General features: G+C 36.8%; 3 protein-coding genes and 1 long non-coding RNA gene across 5 annotated transcripts in view; 2 read left to right on the top strand and 2 right to left on the bottom strand.

Moving 5' to 3' along the window:
- The window catches only part of LOC134799162 (uncharacterized), a 409,935-nt gene that overhangs the window by 139,423 nt on the left and 248,108 nt on the right, over positions 1-22,404 (top strand). The gene's annotated exons all lie outside the window — the stretch shown is intronic.
- The window catches only part of LOC134799158 (uncharacterized), a 143,938-nt gene that overhangs the window by 66,747 nt on the left and 54,787 nt on the right, over positions 1-22,404 (top strand). The window lies entirely within an intron of this gene.
- Positions 830-4,507, bottom strand: LOC134799248 (uncharacterized). Of its 2 annotated transcripts, XM_063771626.1 has the most exons (4): positions 3,915-4,507; positions 3,483-3,715; positions 2,721-2,787; positions 830-2,030 (listed from the first exon to the last, which is right to left on the bottom strand). In XM_063771626.1, the coding sequence occupies exons 1-4, from the start codon at positions 4,342-4,344 to the stop codon at positions 898-900; spliced, it is 1,863 nt and encodes a 620-aa protein (XP_063627696.1). In that variant the 5' UTR covers positions 4,345-4,507; the 3' UTR covers positions 830-897. The 2 variants fall into 2 exon arrangements, with proteins under 2 accessions (XP_063627696.1, XP_063627697.1); XM_063771627.1 differs by lacking the exon at positions 830-2,030 and having other exon boundaries at positions 2,713-2,787.
- LOC134799660 (uncharacterized) lies at positions 5,554-11,357 on the bottom strand. Its single transcript, XM_063772101.1, has 7 exons — positions 11,201-11,357; positions 10,685-10,768; positions 9,697-9,768; positions 9,440-9,589; positions 8,316-8,462; positions 5,825-6,279; positions 5,554-5,583 (listed from the first exon to the last, which is right to left on the bottom strand). Exons 1-7 carry the CDS (start codon positions 11,355-11,357, stop codon positions 5,554-5,556), a joined length of 1,095 nt encoding a protein of 364 aa, XP_063628171.1.

The following is a 22,404-nucleotide window of genomic DNA, read 5'->3' as shown; positions in this document are numbered from 1 at the left end:
CCCAAGATAGAGCTGATGCTGAACCCTGGCTGTACCTAAAGGAACTCAGGTTTGTTGCAACATAGGCACACGCTGTTTTGGTCATCCGACTCCTCTTGATGAGCACTTAGGAGAGTAGTACACAAGATAGAGCTGATGCTGAACCCTGGTTGTACCTAGCGGAACTCAGGTTTGGTGCAACATAGGCACACGCTGTTTTGGACACCCGATTCGTCATGATGAGCACATGGTAGAGCATTACCCAAGATAGCTGATGCTGAACCCTGGTAGTACCTATTGGAACTCAGGTTTGGTGCAACATAGACAAACGCTGTTATGGTCATCTCTCGTCGCGTCAAACTGCTGTCAAGAAAATTTCATATCTTGCAGCAAATGGGCCGCTGCCGATCACCACTTCTCGAGTTGACTACGGATTTGCCGTGTAATAATCTTCTTGTACTTTGAACATTAATATATCCTGCTTATTAATCCAAAAATGAAATATGTACCTATACTTATGCGCCACGGCGACAATTATTCAAACTTGGATACGCGTGTGGAAATTTTGCAATTTGTTTGTTCACATGCGTTATGTCCAGGCACAGACTACAAAGAGATCAGACCGCCAACTCGGGAACAAAGACTATGTACGTTAGACAAGTATATTTTATCTGTACTCCTAGTCATGTATGACGTTTCTTTTTTTTAAATTTTGAATTGATGCGTAGCAAAGGACGTAACGTATACAGCCAACCTTGCGTGACCAGCCCCCCCCCCCTCCTTAGGAAATTAATACTTATAATTGATATAGTTCCCGGCATTTAAATTGAACACCGACTTATACAGTAAAATTGAGTCAGTGTTCAATTTAAATGCCGGGAACTACACTTGTCGCAATAATTTAAATAAAACACAATTTTATTTATTAAACGATTTATTCCTCAGTCTTTTCTTATATTTTAAAAAAGCTTTCTGCTGCATCGCAGGCAAAGTGCGGTTTTTTATCCGCACAATATCCGTTCCTTTTAATATTTTATTAATGTTATTGCACCAATTTGTAATCGAGAACTTTACTGTCACGGAAATAAAATATGACAAAATTTCACGGTGTGTGGTACATTTAAAGAAACTAAATGGATTGTTGAACAAAATTTTTTCCATAATTTTGGCCGTCAGATTTAATTCATGGGCTCGGTGTTCCAAGAATCCGTTAGTTTCTTTAATAATTGTACCGAAACACCGAACAGCACCTCTGGATGGGTAAGTAAGGCGTTTCGTGGCGGCATCATACTCTCTTTGATGAATCCATTTGTGGATTGCGCCTTCTTTAGTAGTAAGGCTTTTTCTGCAACTGTCACATTGATTATTATATTTCTGCATTGTTTTTGTTACCACCCATCCAGCAGTGTACGCTCGCGAATGGAGAACATTTAGTTGCTCCCGTTGGGCCTCTTCTACAGTATCTTCTACATCTCCTACTTTGGGATGACCCGGCTCGACCCTAGCAGTTTCACTATCTTCAAATAATGATTTTAAATTAATTATTTGGTCTGCCGAGTCATCCTCACAATTATAAGCGTCACCATGAAACTTTATCATTCTAGTAATCAATAATGATTTAAAGGTGTTCTTGAAACTGTGGCAGTTGGGGTCGTTGTTCCTATAATTATAGGCCCTGACTTGGCCAAAGAAGTTTTCAATTGGATCTGAATTGAAGAACCTTGGGCGCATTATTGTCATATTTTTGCTCTTAAAAAACTGCCACAGCTTCATGAATGTTTTTACCGTGGCAATAAAGTTTTTTAAGGAAGGCACGGATTTCGGATTTCCCTTGGAATCTACATATTTAATTTTTTCCAGTTTCTCGATGCTCTCCGGCCAAAATTCATGGTGCTTAGATTTTTCTGTCACTGCACAGCGTAGCTCTTTTCCTTTCTTTTGTGAATAGGTTGCTGATCCGTTGATGCTATCAAACAATTTATCAAAGAACAAAACTGTTTCAGCAGTGTTTCTTAATGTTTCACTCACAGGTCTGCCGTCCGCATAGTGAGCTAAAAACAAGAAAATGACCATATTTGTTTATTTTATGCATAATAGATTTGTGAAGTTCAAGTAGGTACTTTATCATCAATAGTATTCACTATCTATACCTATTGTTCTATCTTCATAAATTTCATTTCATTCCCTGCAGCACTTTATAGCAACAGACAGACAAATATTTTCGCATATAATATAAGTAGGGATTCGTGTTCTGAGTCTTCTCGGTCTACCGGATATTAATCTAGATATGTACCTATATACCGGGTGTGGCCTGTAATATGAGTAAAAAATTAAACTGTAGGCTGTACTCCTCATACTGACCAACATTTGTTCAGCGACTTTAAAAAATAACTTGTGGTTTGATTTCTAATACACTTTAAAGTTTATTCTAAGACGCAATGTATTGCGAATTTTGTTATGTTTAAGGCATGACAAGCAACGTCTATCACAATGATATGGCGCGGCGATGGCGTCCATTGAAGATAATATTTATTTTGTATGAAAAATAGGGAGTCAAAATACTTCATAATTTTTAAAAGTTGTTGAACAAAAGTATCACCGTTTAAGGAGTAGAGTCTATGTTTTAATTATTTGCTCATGTTACAGGCCACACCCAGTATAACTATCTTTTTACTCTTGCATTCTACAAATGGGTACCTAACTATTTATGTTAGTGAAAAGGAGAAAAAATAATTACTTACAGAAGTTGGCTGTGTAAGATAGAGCCGAAGACAGTGTGTAACTAAATACTTTTACACAGTTCTTGACCTGAAAAGAAATATATATTTCAGTACTCAATATGTAATATATCGTTAATATATTAAAATACCAATAACCAAACTATATTTTAGCGGATAAAATGCAGCAATGTGAATGCAGTATAAATTACTTGAGTATTAGGATATAAAATCATTAAAATATTCCAACTGGTCATAACATTCTCAATGCATCTATAGGCTGATTATAAGGACGGAACCATTTACTACAGTACATAGGTAAAGCATATGCTAGTTGATTGTATAAGAAAATCTTTAGTTATACTAGATTTCACACATTGAGAGGGTATCGACTGTCAAGTGAGTCAGTGACGCCCTCATTATTGTGTTTTCTAATAAACCAATCCATTTGTCTATAATCCAGTAAGTGTAAGTATATATATTAAAATTGTAGCCCTATTGATTTCACCAACTTTTGTTCATTATAATCATTATTGTCTCATAGCTTTATTTTGCTACATCATCTAAATGGCAAATGGTGGCCACTTTTTTCCGTTCAAGTGATGAAGTCAAAAGTAAGTAACATATAAAACTATATCACAGATTAATTATTGTGGGATAAGTAGGACAACACTATTAATATATACTTATTTATACAGAAATTAATTGGTTTATTAGAAAACACAAACCCCCTAATGAGGGCGTCACTTGACGCTCTGCGCAGTCTTAGTAAAAATCGGCACCAACCTTCATCTTTTTAATTTTTTCAGGTATCACATGCTGGTCATTTAACTTATGCAGCATTCTTGTTTCCATATTATTGCAGTCCGTTTCGTATACATCCACGATGTCTCTCCATGTGGATAATTTTCCTTCAAAGGAAATGTCTTTATTCAAAAAATTATTTCTCAATCCTTTAATAAGATGAGGAGGGTCGAATATAACCATCAGTTTGACTTCGTTTATTGTTACTGTGCCATCTAAAAAAAACACAGAAAATTAAAAAAACACTTCAAATATCACACCTTTGAAATATCTTATTCTATTTTCGAGTTACAACTGTTTTACGATGGCTTTGCAATGATCTGCCCCGCGCTATGGTAAAAAAAAATTAAGCCTTGAAGAATTATTAAACATACATCAATTCAAAGTGTTATTAAACCTATAAGTACTACTAACCTGGTTCCTGATTTGTCAGTAATTGGTCACGCGCTGTGTCAGCCTTCAGGCAATTTAGAGCCGCTTGGAAAGCTGACCCTTGGTCGCAAATAAGGGATATCGGCTTTAACCCGCATCCTACAACCGCTGTGATAATATCCACGAGTATACTTTTTAATTCTGTGCCTTTAGTAGCGCCTTGGCAAAAATAAAAGGCTATTGGCTGCTGCCACTTGTGGACAGCTCCTCTCAACATAAACACGAGGGCATGATCAGCGAAATCATTTTTTCTCTCGCCAAGCTCTACTAACCCATTAATTTTATCTTTGTTTTTGTCATAAGACAAGCCAGCCTCTAAAGACATTTCGTCAAATATGACTGAACACAGTTTTTTTTTGTAGCTCCATTTTTCGGTCTGAAATTTAAATACATAGATAAGCGTTAAAAACATTTAACTAAATGTATATATATAAATAAAACTAAATTATATCTAAGATCCCTTAATAAATCTAAAATTCAACACAATATGAAACTACTAAATAAACCGCCAGTGAAAAGGTACCTATCACACTTGCTGCGTTCAATTTCGATGGACAGCCAAGAATGACTCACAGCGCGGGTCAAGGTCCCTTTTAAATTACAATTATTACAATGAAACTCTATAATTTTCAACAAAATGAAAACAATATTTGTAGCACCAGCAAACTCAACTTCGACCCAAAATGACCACGACGCGTAACGCAGGTAGCAGATCCCGCCGGCCCTTCCGCTAAGCGCCGGCGCCACGCAGTTTTTCTATAGTGCAACGGTCGTGCGTTCCAGTAATGCCGCCGCCATGCCATTTTTTCTCTACGATGCAATTGTCGCCCGCTCCAGATTCGCGCGCCAAACATCGGTTACACCCCCACCGCGAGGTGACGCCGAGCCCCGAGAGCGTCGCTTCACCCACGCGGTCAAGTAGTATAAAAGGTCGCCGGGTCACGACCCAAATCAGTTGACATCCCAGTCGGCTCCTAGCTAGGACCTTGCTCTAGGCACGGCAGTCTCGAATCACACATTGCGTAAACCCTATATGGTCGCAATTCCGATTCACACGGCTGTCTACTAGACCAAGTCCTCCAAGCGAACTCCTTACTAATACGGAGCAAGCCCGTCCAGATCACACATTGCATAAACCCTCTACGGTCGCAATTCCGATCACACACGGTGTAACTCCTACCCTAGTAAGGCGTAAGCCCAGTGCGGAGTACGTCTCGTCACATCGTTAATTCGCCATACCCGTATCACCTATACGGTCGGTCGCCTACCTAAGTAAACGAACAGTTTGAATTCGCGTAGTGAATAGTGAACATATGTAACAAAGACAATTGTGCAGTGCTAGTGTCATTACGGACTTCATCATCGGTACTTTATAAGATAACTGTGTAACTATACTCTGTGTGTGTGCTCAATAAAATTCTTATTGGAAGATCTGTCTTGTTTCTGATTAGCCAGGCCTGAACCCATCACCATCTAATAAGAGTGCCAACTAGGTAGAAACCATCTAACTAGTCAGCGCTCTCACGAGGGAACCTCACCATCACCACCTCGTGTTTTACATATTCCTTTTATTAAAATATATTTAAAACCGGGTCCAACGCGATTTTTTTTTACTAGGACATCAGTTAGCTGCGACCACGACCACTGAAACCTGTGTCGAAACGTCGGAAATTAAGGTTACACAATAAATTCGCGTAAGACCAGGTCTTAACTGTTTTAATATGTGATCAAAATACGAAAGTTCAAATTTAATATGCCTTTTTTGCTTTAGTTTTTTTTTTTACAATCTTCGCAATGTATTTTTTATTAAAAATTATGATTTCATAATATTGTTTAACTCAGTTATCAATTACTTAATGTAGATCCTAAGATTTTATGACGTAGATACATACCTCTCTTCTTATTACTTCAAATACTTGAGGACAAATCCCAGACTCGATCTTAAGTCCTGCAACCATTTTATTTAGAGTCGATCGCGACGGCAGGATAAAAATTTTGTGCAGGAACCTATAGCACTTAGGGCTTTGTTTCATTATCGACAGTGCTATTAGTTTTTCTTCCAATGAAAATCGACGCCCTTTCTTATTTTTATTGCAAAGGTTGATTTGCATTTTCAAAATAGTTTTCGCATACGGATTCATGTCTTTTGTCAATTCTTGAAAGGATTTCTCTTTGTTGAATTTCAAGGCCCTCTTAGCCCTGTGGTAAAAATCTGCCTGACGTTTAGATTTTTTATATTCGTCGTATATCATTCGGCCCGTTGGTGTCAGGTTCATTAATTTCCCAATCAATCGTTTCCTCTGCTTCTGTGGCCTTTTCGCACTTTGAACTTTAACTTCAACAACACCTGAAAAATATAAGCATTTAATTTAATTTAGGAAATTTTTATGTGGACACTTACTTAATCCAAAATCCTTCCTAAATCGTAAAGAACCGTATTCCGGATAGTATGGGTTCTGGGCCATGTCGCGTCCCGAAGTAACTTATATATCATTAGATATAGTGCATAGCCTATATCGAAATGCTAGGAACACAATTTTTGGCTCCGTAACTTTGTTTAGACTAGTTGGGAGGTGAACATATCAAAAGTCCCCGGCTGTAGCCCCGGTGCTGGGGGGTAGAGGGGGGTAAGCAGGTCTAATTTTTCGGTTTTTCACTGATATCTTGGAAACTTTGCGTCTTAGCGACATCCCCCCCCCAAACCCAGCACCCCCTATTTATACGAAAATGATACCAAACACGGCCTATCAGCTTCACTAATGTAGATATCAAGATAAAATTGAAAGCCCTAAAATAAACTTTCAAGAGCGGATATCTCAAAAACTATTTAAGATATCGAAAAACTTGACTTGATAAAACTTGTAAAAAGAATTATCAGCTTTTAGTTTGTCTTAGTAGTCATGTCGCTAAGACGCAAAGTTTCCAAGATATAAGTGAAAAACCGAAAAATGAGACCTTCTTTTCCCCCTCTACCCCCAGCACCGGGGCTACGGCCGGGGACTTTTGATATGTTCACCTCCTAACTAGTCCAAACAAAGTTACGGAGTCAAAAATTGTGTTCCTAGCATTTCCCTCTATACCTTCTTATTGCTTGGCCTATGTAATTTATCTGTAAAATATTGAAACATTGTATTCATACTTTTCAAATGACAGATTCAGTTTTTTTTAACATTTTAAAATGTTTGACTTTGGCCATAATTCAATTTAAATGGAAATCGTTACCGCCGCGCGCTACAAATTATTATTCACAAAAAATATATGAGTGCCTATTATAAAGTGATACTTTTTAGAATGAGGAATAAATGAGCTAAATTGTCCAATATTTTATTTAGTATAAATCACCACACTGTGATTGTAAAGGCCAAAATTGTCCTAAAAATACATATAATATTCATTTTTTGTGCAAAATTCAGTTTATTTGTATGAAAAGGTATAACGATTATTTCAAAAATGAATTCCTCGTCTCTAAATTATACAAAAATGATATATAACTTGCCCTTATTGCTAATAAAATGAAGAAATATAGCATAGATTAGACCTGGGGAGCCGACTATTTCCCCTCTCCCCTTCTTTTGGGTATACGGTATGATTTCGTTGCTACCGGGCCAAATTAGCGCATTCTCCTTCTTCCTCGCGTTATCCCGGCATTTTGCCACGGCTCATGGGAGCCTGGGGTCCGCTTGACAACTAATCCCATGATTTGACGTAGGCACTAGTTTTTACGAAAGCGACTGCCATCTGACCTTCCAACCCAGAGGGGAAACTAGGCCTTATTGGGATTAGTCCGGTTTCCTCACGATGTTTTTCCTTCACCGAAAAGCGACTGGCAAATATCAAATGATATTTCGTACATAAGTTCCGAAAAACTCATTAAAAAAAATTAACCAAATTAGCCCATTATTTGGTAATAAGAGTATGCAAGGCATCTAACACAATAATAAAACGTCTATGAACAGAAATGGGAGACATATTTTATAAGATTTGACAATATCCTTGAAGAATCTTCAGACATAAACGGCAATTAAGCCACCAGTGTTGGGTTGCCTATAATCATATGCCCACTTTGATTAACAATGAAACTATTTTTCCGTGAATGTACTCGTAAACCCCTATCCGTTAGTATGCGATTCATTAATGGACGCACCATGGCCCAAATCGGGACACGGTTCTTTGTAACTGCGTTTAGTAAGACTCTGACTGCACTAACTAGAACCATTTGTTTAGTTAGGATGCCAGTTAGGACGATTGAATTAGTGTGTAAAGCGTTTTTATATGTTTTCCGAGCAAAACTCAATCTCCCAGGTACTTTATACTTAATTGTACTACAATGTACAAATTGCGGCTAAAATATCAAATATAAATATTGTCAAGGTAAATACTAACTTTGAACTTGAGACTGTTCCCTTGGTGAATTGGTAGAGGTAACCTCCTCAACCGCAACACATTCTGGAATATTTGCTTCTGGCAAAATCTGCTGCTCTTCAGCATTTGATTGTTTGATTGCAGCTTCAGCAGTTGTTACAAAGACTGCTGAAATAGAAATAACAATTATGAAACAATCAGTCTCACACATATGGATCATGCCTCAGTTCTAGCAGGCTCGCACGGGGCATACTCTAGTTAGACTTACACATGATGATCGTTATTCAAGAATTTCGAGACCTGAACAGGTAAAACTTAGTTTCATTAAAATTACTAGTTACACAAATTGACTTCTGAAATTATTAAATTTCCATACACTTAGTATGGAAAATGGTAACGAAATAGGAATATAAACCTTGGGGCTTTTTTTCTCCTATTAGAACAGAGAGACTGCGTGATTCTGAGCACGTAAAATAGAATGACACATTTATTTGATTTTATTTTTCATTACTCAGTGACTATCATCATACTCATAACGCGAAAGACAGAGTGAGATAACCCTATAATGGGCATAAGAGTGTTAGAAATTATGTAAAATTGAACTCTATCACATTGTAATAAAGTTTCAAATGGTAGTGGGGAATAGGTATATTGCCTTTGCTTTAAAAATGATTAAGTTTAAGTACTATTTTATGTAAACACTGTCATTGCCATACAATAACATAAAATATTGCCATTGCTTTAAAAATGATTAAGTACTATTATATGTACTGTCACTGCCATACAATAACACAAAATAAGTTTTTGGCCAAAATTTCATTTTTGGTACAAGCTTTTATCGCCGACTGTACTTTTTTTTCCACAAGCAACGAATACTCATCGAGACAATTCTAAGAACCCCAAACACAATTAGGTTTCGTTGTTTTATCACGGAGTTCCTATGGCCACCTCCGGTCTCCATCATCAGATCACCTCGATGACACCATAATATTGCATTGTCACCCGACTTACATATGTATGTAAAATTTCAGCTCAATCGGAAACCGGTAAGTGGATCAAATTTAACTTGCAAGATTTGATTACACACAGACAACGGTCAGGTGAAAGTAAATAAAAGCTTGTAAAAATGATAAGAATTCACTAACCTTCATTGTGTGACTGTACACTAGGTGAAATACAAGCTGTAACCTTCTCAGCTACAACAAGTTCTGTAATAAAGCTGCTGCATAGTTCGGGCATGGTCTCCTTTTCAATGTCTGAAGTTGTCGGGACAGGTTCTGTGGCTATAGAAACGGCTGTAACATAAAATAGCACTTTAATTTTTTTTTATAAGATTTACTAATAACTTGTGATAATATTAAAATACATAGGAAATAGTGTCATATTCATTTATTTAGCTTACCCATAGTCTGTTTTGGTGTATGGCCCACTGCGGTTGATTTAACCCCCGATGTGGATGGAATGGCAGGAGACGCTAAAACAGAAATACATAATAAACACATTAAAACCGTTGAAAATTATTGTTAATAAGGGCTTATAATTATTATAAAATATCTTCCAAAGGACCTACACAGTGCACATTGCTACAAATTTGTTATGGGTAGTTACGGAAATACTTCTATGGGATAACTTTGGCTTTTCTTATATACATGCGTAATTAAAATGTACGTATATTGGTAAGGCATGTAGGTCCTTCCTCTGACAGTTTTGTTTCCTTATTGGAAATATTACTGTGGTAGGGTAGAGTGGTAAAATAAATTCATTGCCTTCCAAAACGGAGTTATTTAGAAAAAGTATATTTGAAATGGCGCCAAATTTTTTAATAAAATTCCTATTGAACTAAGAAATACAGATGACATGATTAGTTTCAAAAGTAAGTTATTTAAATTTTTTGATAACAAAGCATATTATGTATAAATAGATTTTAATTAACTTTTAAATGATAATTTTGGATGATAAATATTTAATAACATATAATTATAGTGTATGTGAATTTTTGTTAGATGATTTTGATAATTAATGGTAACTGCGCACAGCATGCAGTCACAGTCCATAAATGAAAAATTGTATGCCTTACGGCACAACATAGTGATACAGTGATGTATATGGGACCTGTACTTATGTTTGACAAATAAATACTTTTGACTTTTTTTTACTTTTGTGGTGATATTTTATAAAAAAAAATGTTGCCCATGGAAACACTAGCCATGCCTGACCTTAATACAAGAAATTGATTCTTTACATTGCTTGCAGATCTAAGTACCATTAATGAAATATATATGTGCATAATAATATTAATAATGTCTTTGATAAGAAGGCATTAATTTGCACCTAAAATGTAATTGAGTATCTATCATGGCTATCATGCATTTCAGAAAAATTAAACAAACCTTTTTGAGGCACTTGTTGACAGTATGTGTGGTCGTCATGTGATTTACGAACATATGCATGTTCTTTCAGCGGATCCATGTTTTCTAAAATTGATAACAAAATATTATTTTTAAATAACTAAAGTGAAATGTGGTATTATTTATCTACAAATTCTGCATGGTGTTTTTTTAGGATTGGGAAATTTCTATATAAATAAAATAATTAATAAAAGACTGCAACACTTGCCAATGATATCTTTACCCAAAGAAGTACAAAAATGCTAAGCTAAAATTAACACACAAGTGTTAAGATATTAATATCGATCGCATGAAATAATTATCTTACTAGAAACATATGCTCTTATTACAGGAATAAACAAACACTTTGTATTACCTACACATAATAAAATCACCATGCCGTGATTCATGAGTCATCAATTGCATAGAAGTTTATGACATTATCTTTTATGGTCGTAAATGATACGAATTAGATTAGACTGATTTATTATATCACTTCTTATCATTTTCTACACTTACCGGCATTTTCATGAGATGGGATCCCACTGTTAATCTCATCTTGACTGAATAACGAAGGATAAGCCTTCGCGTTGAGACGCCGTGTCGATGCCGAAACAAACCGCTGTTCGAAGTGTTTCTCACAAATAAAAGCTTTTCGAACTTGCTCCGGCGACATATTTCCGAAACCATTTGTTTCCAAACACTTCAACCACATAATGAGTCTTTTCTCAGTACTAGGAAAACGGTACAAAGTAAAAGCGTCCTTTCGCAGAGTTTTACACACACAGCACTGATAATACATTTTGCACAATGCATAAATGCTTGCAGAACTGGGTGATGGATGAATCACAAATAAAGCGGAGAGGATAAGTACAAGAACTTCACTCGATCAACACTTTATTGCAATTGAAAATAATTTAAACTGTTCAAAGTTTTCAACAAACATGGGCGACAACCACTGACAACTGACGTTTAGGCGACGATCGGCCAATCAGAGCGCGGCAAGTTGTCAGTATCATCTAAAAGCAACATGGCGCTATCGTACACATTCCGTTGTACGTAGATTAACAGCCGTGTGTCCAGGATACTTGTGTTAGTCTAAGAATAAAATAATTATCATTCAACGTTGTAGTTTTATTTTGTGACTTTTTTCTTATCCAGACTTTCTCGTCGCTCAGCGACAATATTTTTTCGAATTCCGTAGATTCATTTCCAATGTGCTCGATAGTCGTGTGAGGCACGAAATCTGTGAATTTTTAGCACTATATTCATGAGAATAAAATAAAATACAAGATAACAATTTCTTATATTATTAATTAAATTGTTATTTAATATTTAAAATACTTTTATTATGTTATTACGTGGTGCGGCGCACCAAGGTCGCGGTGCGGTCCGGTAGTCTGTTGCGGCTTTTAGAACGAAAAAGTATAAAATTAAAAAGTAAGAGGCAATCCCGCTGATTTTCATACTATGAATATCAGCAAATAATTTTAAAATTACCTACTGCAGTTTGTTAAAAAATGTGTGTTTTCGTAAATATTGCAATCTAAATGATTTTCGCTAGGGGTTATTAATCTTCACACATGTAAAGTCTCCGATTGCAAGTAAGTCCTAAGGAAAAAAATCATGGCCGTAGGTCTATTGGGTACTTCAATTACTGATTTTGCGAAATTGCCTTGTCTTGTTTGGTTTCCTCGCATTCGATATGAAAAGTAGAGTGTTTAACTCGGGTGAAAGGCACCATTTCCGTCTCGGACTATTGGCGCTCTCACTGCGTTCGAGCGCCAAACTACCTCGACAGAAATGGGTGCCTTTCAACCCTTGGTTAACAATCTACTATTGTCACTTGGCTCTATGAAACGTGTAGAATTGGGGATCTTGAAATATGAGTGGATATATTGTAAATAAAGTTAGAAACAAATTTGAATTTGGATGAATATTAGTAAATAAGCAAGCAAGCTCATGCGAGCGTACATTTTTTTGGAATATAATCTATGGATTACCTTATTGTAATATTTTAAGTATTTAAATTAAAATTTAAATACCCACACCCACAACCCCCATTTACAAAATGATAATCCTAAATTCTATGAATACTCAGTTGTGATTATACGAGTACGTGGTTAAGTCCCGGTTTCGTAAATAAAACTTAATAGTTCTTTACAACAACCGCGTATTATTTTTACAGTACATATGGTGATACTTTACCGCCCTAGGGCGGGATTAAGGACAATACGTGCCTATGTCAAAAATTTAAAGGGCCATATGTACTGTAAAACGTTGTACAAATACACGTACGAAAAGGTAATTCGCAACTCGTGACGATTTAAAACACTGCCTTCGGTCGTGTTTCAATTTATCGCCACACGTTGTGATTTTCCTACTTTTCGTACTTGTATCGCAATGTAGCCACTCATTCTTCGAGACCACGAGGACAATACTGCCGTCCTCGAAACTTCGGAGGTCATTTTATAACTTAATTATACGCGGTTAAGTCTGGCTTTCGTAAAGTTATGTAAAGTGGTGGTACTAGTGCTCGACATGCTAATGACCAATAGATGACACCCTGCTGTCACCTCTATTGATAATGACTTAAGTTTCAAGGTGACATGTACTGGGACCGCGTCGAGCACCTAATGTGTAAAAATTCTAAATGTTCAAGTCAGTATTTAAACTTTATTTATAAAATTCCAACCTAAGGTTTGACGAAGCTTTAGGTACCTAGATGAGTTTTCTGTGTGTTATATTTAACAATCAAATATTTTTAGGTTTACCTTGTAATAAATACGATTTACTCAATGAAACTCCAATAAAAAGTCAACCACGATATAAATATTCAAATTTGGAACGGCCGAACGGGGTAAATAACATGGGAGGCGCAGGTCCGTCCCAAACAGCCGTAAACGACGATCAGACGTGACATTCCAATAGCTAACCAAACTTTTGACATTTTGCATAAATCTCTCGCCAGCACTTGTGAATCAATCTAGAAGTTAGACCAAGAAATGTCTGCAGCGATTTTGATAGCTCACGCAGTGCAAGTGTTATTTTGAACGTCATACTTCTATGAAATGAATTAATTAATTCATAATACTACTTTTATTTGATTTATGGTTTTGATTAACGAGATCTATGTAACTATAGTATTTTTCAAACTGGAAGGGTACGTATATCTCCATACAATTTATATAAATGCCAAACGTCGCAAAATTGTATTCAATTGACATCTATCATCGTATCCTTCCAGTTTGAAAAATACTAGTACAAGTTACAACGTAAAGGTCCCGTCAAACTGGTGTTGCCCTTCGCAACCATTCTCTACTTACAGAAATACGCCCAGAGGGCCTACCATGAACCACGTTCGACGTGTTACCTCTCTGTCGCACTTGTAAATTCGTACTTAAGTGTGACAGGGAGGCAACACGTCGAACGTTCGCGGTAGGCCCTCTGTTTTTCGCCCCACTTTATTACTTTTAGAACACTCGCTCCCTTTTTACACGTCTGACATCACTCGTATTTGTCACAATAAAGCGAGACTGGAACTTGGGACATTTTTATTATGAGCTTTTTATTTCTCTTCGCGCCTATTCAAGTGGCGCTCATGTCTGTACCTAACCGGCTCGATTCGGGAAATGAATTAGAGATTCACTAGATATAAAAGGTACCTATGGCGGCTGGCGCCGCGTTTCGGGAAATGAATTAGAGTTTAACTAGATAGGTACTATATAGTAAAGATATGTGACGTCCCACGGATAAAGGTACCTTATGGCGGTTGGCGCTTATGCTATTATTAACGCCGCTCCAATATTATTGCGGCGCTATGCGACGTAAGCGCCAGCCGCCATAAGGAACTTTTTGCCGTGGAACGTCACATATCTTTACTATATAGTATCTAGTTAATCTCTAATTCATTTCCCGAATCGCGCCGAACGTCGGTGCCTCGCTGGTGATTCTAGTGAACAGTAAACAACTGTAATAGAACATTTGTAGCTCAATCGTTGGTCTATATTTACACAGTTTATACGTTCTATTGATGGAACTATACTCTGTATCTTTAGGTATTTAAATAAAAGTAAACAAACAATTTGTACATTTTCGGGTAGTTATAACATTTATTATTTAACCAACCAAATACAAAAGCGTCTGGATCAGTCACTGAACGACCTGACTTTAACCTACATTATTTGATCATGTGATGTTTTCATCTACCCTCAACTGGCTTAAGGAGCCATTTGAGGGTAGATTCTGTTTCCTTTTATTTAAATACCTAAAGATTCAGAGTATAGAGGCCGATTCTTGATTAGAGTTACACCAAGACACGGTTTTGATAACACACGCAGTGCAAGTGTTATTTTAAACGTCAAACTTCCATGAAATTATGACGTATAAATGCGTATAAATAACACTGCATTAGCATTGCAATTCATATGTAATGTAATGCTGCCAGCGTCTACGACACCTTGCCAAGGGGTGATTTTTTATTGCAGTTTATTAGGTTTACAGATGTTTTATTTTTATTAATTTAGGATACTTACTATAATTTAGTTTATAAGTTTTAATACAATACTCATTACCTTTGTATTAAATAACACTTGTACTACGTATGCTATCAATATCGTTGCAGAATTTTCTTAGTCTAACTCTAAACGGTTTGTAAAGGGGCCCACTGATTAACAGTCCGCCGGACGGTATCGGCCTGTCAGTTTTTCGGAACTGTCAAAATTTTGTTCTAACTGACAGGCCGATACCGTCTGGCGGACTGTTAGTCAGTGGGCCCCTTTAAGGTCTTGGTAGATTTCACGGAAGAAAGAATGAGCGTGGCGCGCTGTGGATTTGTTAATGTTGCTTAAAAAAATTAATAAAGGACACTTGCCTGCGTATTTTTGTAACTTTATTACTTATCTATGAAAAAATCATTTATTTACATACAAGATATATTATTATATGGTTTACCTTTGTTTTGCCGGCGATTTTTCTGCAGATTTTCGTTTCACAGAAAATTTTTCAAGTAATTTTAAATTGCAAAATGATATTTACACAGAATATTTACGTCAAATAATTTTAGTTCGAATTAGTTATGTTTCACCAAAAAAATTTAAACATATTTTTGTTTCAAGAACAATTTGTTCATGTAATTTCATTTCACAGAATCATCCATCTGTAGAAAAGTTACTTCTTATAAATACGGTTCACCAATATTTAAGATACAGAATAGTCATTTAGTCGAATTTTAGTTATTGAGTCGTTAATTTAACGCAATCTGCTTCTCTGGAAGGAATTCGTTTTTTAGGGGTTGCCGTTCTAACCTAACCCACTTTTCTAGCAAAAGTTCGTTTTCTTGAGGGTCGCAGTTCTAACCTAACCTAACCCACTTTTCTGGCAACAGTTCGTTTTCTTAGGGGTCGCAGTTCTAACCTAACCTAACCCACTTTTATGGAAAAAGTTCGTTTTTTGGGGGTCGCAGTTCTAACCTAACCTAACCCACTTTTCTGGAAACAGTTCGTTTTCTTAGGGGTCGCAGTTCTAACCTAACCTAACCCACTTTTATGGAAAAAGTTCGTTTTTTGGGGGTCGCAGTTCTAACCTAACCTAACCCACTTTTCTGGCAACAGTTCGTTTTCTTGGTGGTTGCAGCTCTAAACTAACCTAAACTCCTTTTTTAGCAATTTCAATGAATACCTACTACGAGTATGTGAAAGGTAATTTAGTAAAATAATAATTATGGAAATTAATATTCTGTGAACTGTAGTGTCGCACAAATAATATTCAATAAATAATAATTCTACAGTCAGTCTTTTATTTTATTTAAAAATCTTTGAATAAATATTCTGAATTTTAATCAAGTTACAAAATATGTTTCTTTGAAATGAATAATCGATGAAACAGAATTTATTGTAACAAAAATGTGGGATTCGATAATTATATGAATAATTTTCTGTATAACAAAATTCAGCAAAAAATTTGACGGTAAAATAAGGGTACTTACTCCATTATTATATACATACAGTGGTACTACTAACCGAAATTAATAATCTACTCTGAAATGTTCACTTTTAATTAACAAACTGCAGGATACCTAAAGCTTGGTTATGTCACATCGCTATTACTAAATCTCTTCTTATGCCGTAGAAACTATAGCCGAATTTATATTCATTTCTGACGTAGCCCGAAATCAATAAAGGTCAATTTCATCATAGACTCTTTATGACCCCTTACAAAGCCAAAAGCTGAGTAAGCTCGTGATACCAGCCCGTAACGGCACGTAAACCCATTGTTACCTTACACAAGATATTATCTCATGCTCTTCCATTATTACAAAGTCGACCCTGTGCCTTATCAAATAAGCTTGTAATTCGAACAAATATCACAGAGTTACAAAGCCTTGTTAACGTTACATATCGACACGTAGCGCAGTAATTTATACGCGGAATCTGCCGTAAAAATAATTTCTTTTTAATTAAAGCGATAATAGTACATTATTGTCGAGGCTCGGAAGTAGCTACTTGCAGGCTGAGGATTCGTTTTAAACGGACGACCTTGGGAGTCCGTTTAATTGAATCCGAAGCCAGCAAGTAGCCTTCCAGCCGAGTCATATATAGTGCTTTTCTCAAAAATGGTGCAAGAAATATAAATATCATAGAAATATTTTACAAAAGCAACTTTCTTACGTATATATTTTCACAGAAAAAAGTAGAAACAATTGAAAAATTAGCTTTGCCTGCTTTTTATTTTTTTAATAAAAAAATAGAAGTGTATTTTTCTGCCGAAAATACGCCAACCTATTTGAGACAGCTAAATAGTCGCGGTACTAATCATCTGTTTGGCTGTTTAATGGGCCTGTGCCTTCATTTGATATGGCCATTTCAACTTTTAAAAAGTTTGGAACTCGACAAATAATGGAATTTGTATGCAACATTGCAGTCCCAAAATCGAGACTGCAATGTTTTTAACTTTTTAATTTTTGACTGACCATAAACTACGCGCTTCGCAACCTATTTTTTAAACGGCAAAGTCGACTTTGCCGTCCATTTTTGAGAAAAAAAAGTTAATCGGCTTAGCTATGGGTTGTGCGCACCTGGTTGCGTTCATTTTCAAGTAATAAATGCGCCTTTATGCATAGTCTAATAAAACATGGTCTTCCATTCCCAGAGTGACACGGGGCTACGTCACAACAACATGGCCGCTATATATAGCGCTATCGCATATTATCATATAGCGCTGTCGCATGATGACGTAAGCCCGTGTCAGTTAGGTGACCTAGAAAAGACGGGAATGGAGTACCAGGCGGAGTATATTATTATACCATGCCTTTATGTACTGTCAGGGGAGCTAAACCTGGATCATTATTAATGCTCGTGAGTACCTACATATTGTTTACGAGAAAAATGTTCCCGAGTTACACATACAGCATTTTTGTTTATGGGGGAGTCATTGGTATGATACTAATAAATGGGGTTAATATCTAGTAACAGGCACATTTTAGAGAAATCTAGAATAAATACAATGTTATAAAATGCCAAAATTACCTAAGCCTACCGCTTTTACTTTTGAAACCATTAGCGCGAAACTAAAGTATACAAATGTCAGAGATTGATTCGAGCCGACTCAAATACCCTCATTTTATATTTATAGGTTCAGACACAAAGTCTCGCTAATGTACTTTATTTTGAGGTAACCCAAACACACTAAGCTTAAAACATCAGGATTAAGGGTGCTTAAAACATCATAATTTAAATTCGTATGTTATTTAATGTTGTTGATGGTTATGATCGTTCAAAATGTTCAAATTTTAGACTCGTAAAATATTTTAATGGAAAAAATCTATACTCAATTGTTTAATAAGACTTTTTCAGATCTTTGTGTTTTTTCTTAAGATGAGCAAACTATAACAGCCACTGATTATCGCGTATATATAGTTGGTCAAACCAATTTGTCAGTCAGTGAGAACCAGGAAAACTATGCTCATCCTTTTCTTTTGGGTGCTAGTACTAGTGTAAAACTAAGATAGTACGATTCTCTCTGTCTATGATTGAAATGAGACAGTCCTTTGACAAACTATAATTGCATAGGTACCTACCAACAGCACCATATAATAGGCAATTGTTACCTAGTGATAAATAAATATCAAAATATCTGGGAGACCGAGCTTTGCTCGGAAAACATATAATAACTCAAAATTGTGCGTTTTCCCAGAGATAAAACCTAGCTATATCGATTTCATCATCATCATCATGATCTGATATCGATTTATCGCCCCCGAAAACCCCTATATAGCAAGTTTCATCGAAATCGTTAGAGCCGTTTCCGAGTTCCCCGAAATATATCTAATACCTTTATACAAGCAATTCTAAGCCTACCGCTTTTAATTTTTAAACCATTGGCGCGTAACTAAAATCCCATTACAAATGTATCTATTAGATATTATGAGATTTATGAGACAATCTTACACAAATCGACCTACATCCAAATTATGTCATTTTTCTTAAGGTCTGTCTTTAAAGACTCTGTGTAAAAAAGATAAAACAGCCTGGTAGAATGCTAAAATAGCGCGAATACGACTCACGCTTAAAAGATTTATTTATTAAAATGGTGAAACAGTCGAACTCACTGGTTCAGTACCTAAGAATATAGGTAAATGGCAATATTATCTCTTTATCTTTAGGTATTTGAATAAAAGTAAACTAAATCTACCCTCAAATGGCTCCTTAAGCCAGTTGAGGGTAGATGAAAACATTACATGATTAAATAATGTAGGTTAAAGTCAGGTCGTTCAGTGACAGATCCAGGCGGTTTTGTATTTGGTTGGTTAACCAAAAAATGTTATAACTACCAGAAAATGTAAAAATTATTTGTTTACTTTTATTTAAATACCTAAAACAGACTATAAGCATTTCCTGTAGGTACTTAAAAACTGAGCATTCCTAACGGAGCGACACCTGTCGATAATGATAGGCTGGAAGCTGTAAATTACTCTACAGCTTCGCAGATTATAGGCTTTCGTTCGTTACCAAAAAGTAGGCCTTAAATAAATTTAGGACTATTGACAATACAAGTATATCCCAATAAACTAGGCCTAACTCCTACACTAAGCGATATGTATCTAAACTAGGGAATGCAAATCGGTTATTTTCGGTTATTTTTTGTATGGAAATTATCGGTTAATAACCGATAATTTCCATTCCCTAATCTAAACTTAACATGAGATTCTATCAAAAGCTTTTGTAACAACAAACTTCTTTACATCAACACATTCGTGTGTGTATTTACTACCGCAACACTTATACAAAATAAGTTCAATTACCAGGCCCTTAATAACTGCCCTCGAGAGCCCTTCGCGGCACAAACTTGCCAGATTCGCTCGCGGCACGATTCCAAGCCCAGAAGGGCCCTCAACGCGACCTAAAGACGCCGGGAAAAATACAAGACATGTCTGGAATATTCCCTTTATGTACCAATGATTTATTGCTAGGGCGATGTAGGCGTGAACCACTAAAGGGCTGAATTTCTAGGATTCCGATAGGATCGAGTGGCACATGGGGAGACAGACAAAACAAACAAATAAAAAATAAAACAAAATTAACTAGGAGCCGAATTCGAAGTATATATTTATATCTAAATGGTGAAAATTTGTTATCAATCGCGCGATTCGCGCGTGGTTTTCGCTCGTACTTGTTCGTACCTACACGTATTGACAAAATATATAGGCCATGTCAATGAAATGACTTTTCAATACCCTGAGCAAAGATAATTCGACACAAATTTTAATGATTAACGCATTCACTGCCAGGGGGCGTGGCTTAGGAACCAACTTGTATGACGGTGGACGCACATATGCGTCGAGGGCAGTGAATGTGTTAAAACTTTTAGAACGCCATTTGGCTTTGATCCTTATTTTTTCACTGATATCTGATTCTGAAATGCGATGATGATATGTGTTAAATTTGTTAAATGTCAAAAAGTATCGCCGTCTACTCGAGAGCACTCGAGAGTAGGCCAAAGGTATGGCGCCATCGCTCGAAAAGATGGCACCATACCATTGGCCTTTGGTAGTGATAAATATCAATGAAAAACAGTGCCGTTCTTCGCTAGTCGGGTAATATAAAACAGGCTGTTTCACGAGCGAGTTGTGAGCTACACGCACGAGATGACCCTTGTTATTCCGGGCGCTTGATGATCGCCGCCGCGGGCCGGTTGGTTGGTCGCTCGGACAAATTTAATGGCGATCTATTCCAATCTAACAATTGGTTATAGTTGTAAAGGTTTTCATAATTTGATTCCACGCACGACTTTCACTTCATTTCGAATGCACCAATCAGCGATAGCCATCTTCGACAAAATGAAAATTGAATGCCAACATGTTCCCTTAGAGCATTTAATAACTGGAGTCGCCTTTAAGATATTGTATGTTACGCACAATCCACTTGAAGTGATTCCTCCCCCGCAAAAATCGGCAGACTGTTTTGTACAGAAAATTTCAGACAAGGCGTTTCCAGTTACTAAATGCTCTAAGCATGTGTACCTGAAAATTTTTATCTAAACATTCCATTTTCGAGTTCGTTTGTTTTTGAGATACCGCTTTAAAGCTTAGGAGATGGTGGTTCGTGGAAGATATCATTCTTCTATGGATGCATTCAAACGCGCAGCCGTCAGGGAGGAGTGGAGGCGAGCCGTCAAACGTGTCACAAAGGGAGACTTCCAATGATGACCACGACCGCTCTGTCAAGAGTGTCCCGATCAAGAAGAAGAAGATGGATGCATGATGATGACATTGATGACTTTTATTTTAAAACGACTCCCCGTTATGCCGGGGCCACACTAAATGGTAACGCCGGGACACGCCCAGTGTGGCCGTATGAAAAGTGTCAATTATCGCGATAATCAACGGCGTTTCCGGGCGTTTCTCGTTAGTAAGGCCCCGGCATTACAGATCTTAAATTCACTTTACGCTGGTCCTACCACATTACATGACTCGCTTTCGCTCGCGCATCTAATCCAAAAAACACAACCTGACAGCGCCCCATCAGTTACACTCGCTTTTTAACATTTTTTATTTCAAGCATGTTTGCGCTGAAAGGCAACACATTTTCCTCTCACTAAAGTGTAATTACCTGGTATTTTCGAGCGTGAAAATTTGTATTAAACGGAGATTTGGCATGTTTGCGCTACAGACATTTCGCGAGAGAGCGCTTTCATGTTATCCTATACCTACTCGATAATTACATGGAATTAATTTAATATTTTAGACGTCATGATACCAATTTCACATTAAAGTCACGCCAAACTAGTTCTTATTTATTGGTATTTACACATCATCATCATCCTCGCCACAGAATAAATACCTAATAGTACTAGGTACAGAAGACTCACTCTCTAACAAAACGCGTCTGTTACGATCAGCACAGATATGGCCGCTAGGTGGCGACAGCGCCACGCGTTGGGGCCGAACGGATGTAGTTTTAGCTACCTGTAGCAAAGCGACGAAATCGCGGAGTGAGCCACGCCTGTCCTCGCGTTGTCCCGGCTTTTATTGCCACAGCTCATGGGACCCTGGGGTCCGTTTGGCAACTAATCCCAGGTTGGCAGCGTTAATTTTTGCCATTTGACCTTTCAACCCAGAGGGGAACTAGGCATAATTGGGATAAGTCTGAAGTCCTCACGATGTTTAACCAAAAAGTGACTATGTACCTAGTAAATATCAAATGACATATCGTACAAAGTTCCGA

This window comes from Cydia splendana, chromosome 18 (assembly GCF_910591565.1).
Source record: "Cydia splendana chromosome 18, ilCydSple1.2, whole genome shotgun sequence".
NCBI classification, from domain to species: Eukaryota; Metazoa; Arthropoda; class Insecta; order Lepidoptera; family Tortricidae; genus Cydia; species Cydia splendana.
This window is presented reverse-complemented; position numbering and strand designations above follow the sequence as displayed.

Excerpts from the sequence above, each read along its gene's own strand:
- LOC134799660 (XM_063772101.1), bottom strand. The coding sequence starts at position 11,357 with ATGTCGCCGGAGCAAGTTCGAAAAGCTTTTATTTGTGAGAAACACTTC. Across the intron at positions 9,590-9,696 it reads TACACCAAAACAGACTATGG|CCGTTTCTATAGCCACAGAA; the intron begins GTAAGCTAAATA and ends TTTATGTTACAG. Across the intron at positions 8,463-9,439 it reads TGTACAGTCACACAATGAAG|CAGTCTTTGTAACAACTGCT; the intron begins GTTAGTGAATTC and ends TTTCTATTTCAG.
- LOC134799248 (XM_063771626.1), bottom strand. The coding sequence starts at position 4,344 with ATGTTTTTAACGCTTATCTATGTATTTAAATTTCAGACCGAAAAATGG. Across the intron at positions 2,788-3,482 it reads AAAAAATTAAAAAGATGAAG|GTCAAGAACTGTGTAAAAGT; the intron begins GTTGGTGCCGAT and ends ATTTCTTTTCAG. Across the intron at positions 2,031-2,720 it reads ATCTTACACAGCCAACTTCT|CTCACTATGCGGACGGCAGA; the intron begins GTAAGTAATTAT and ends TCTTGTTTTTAG.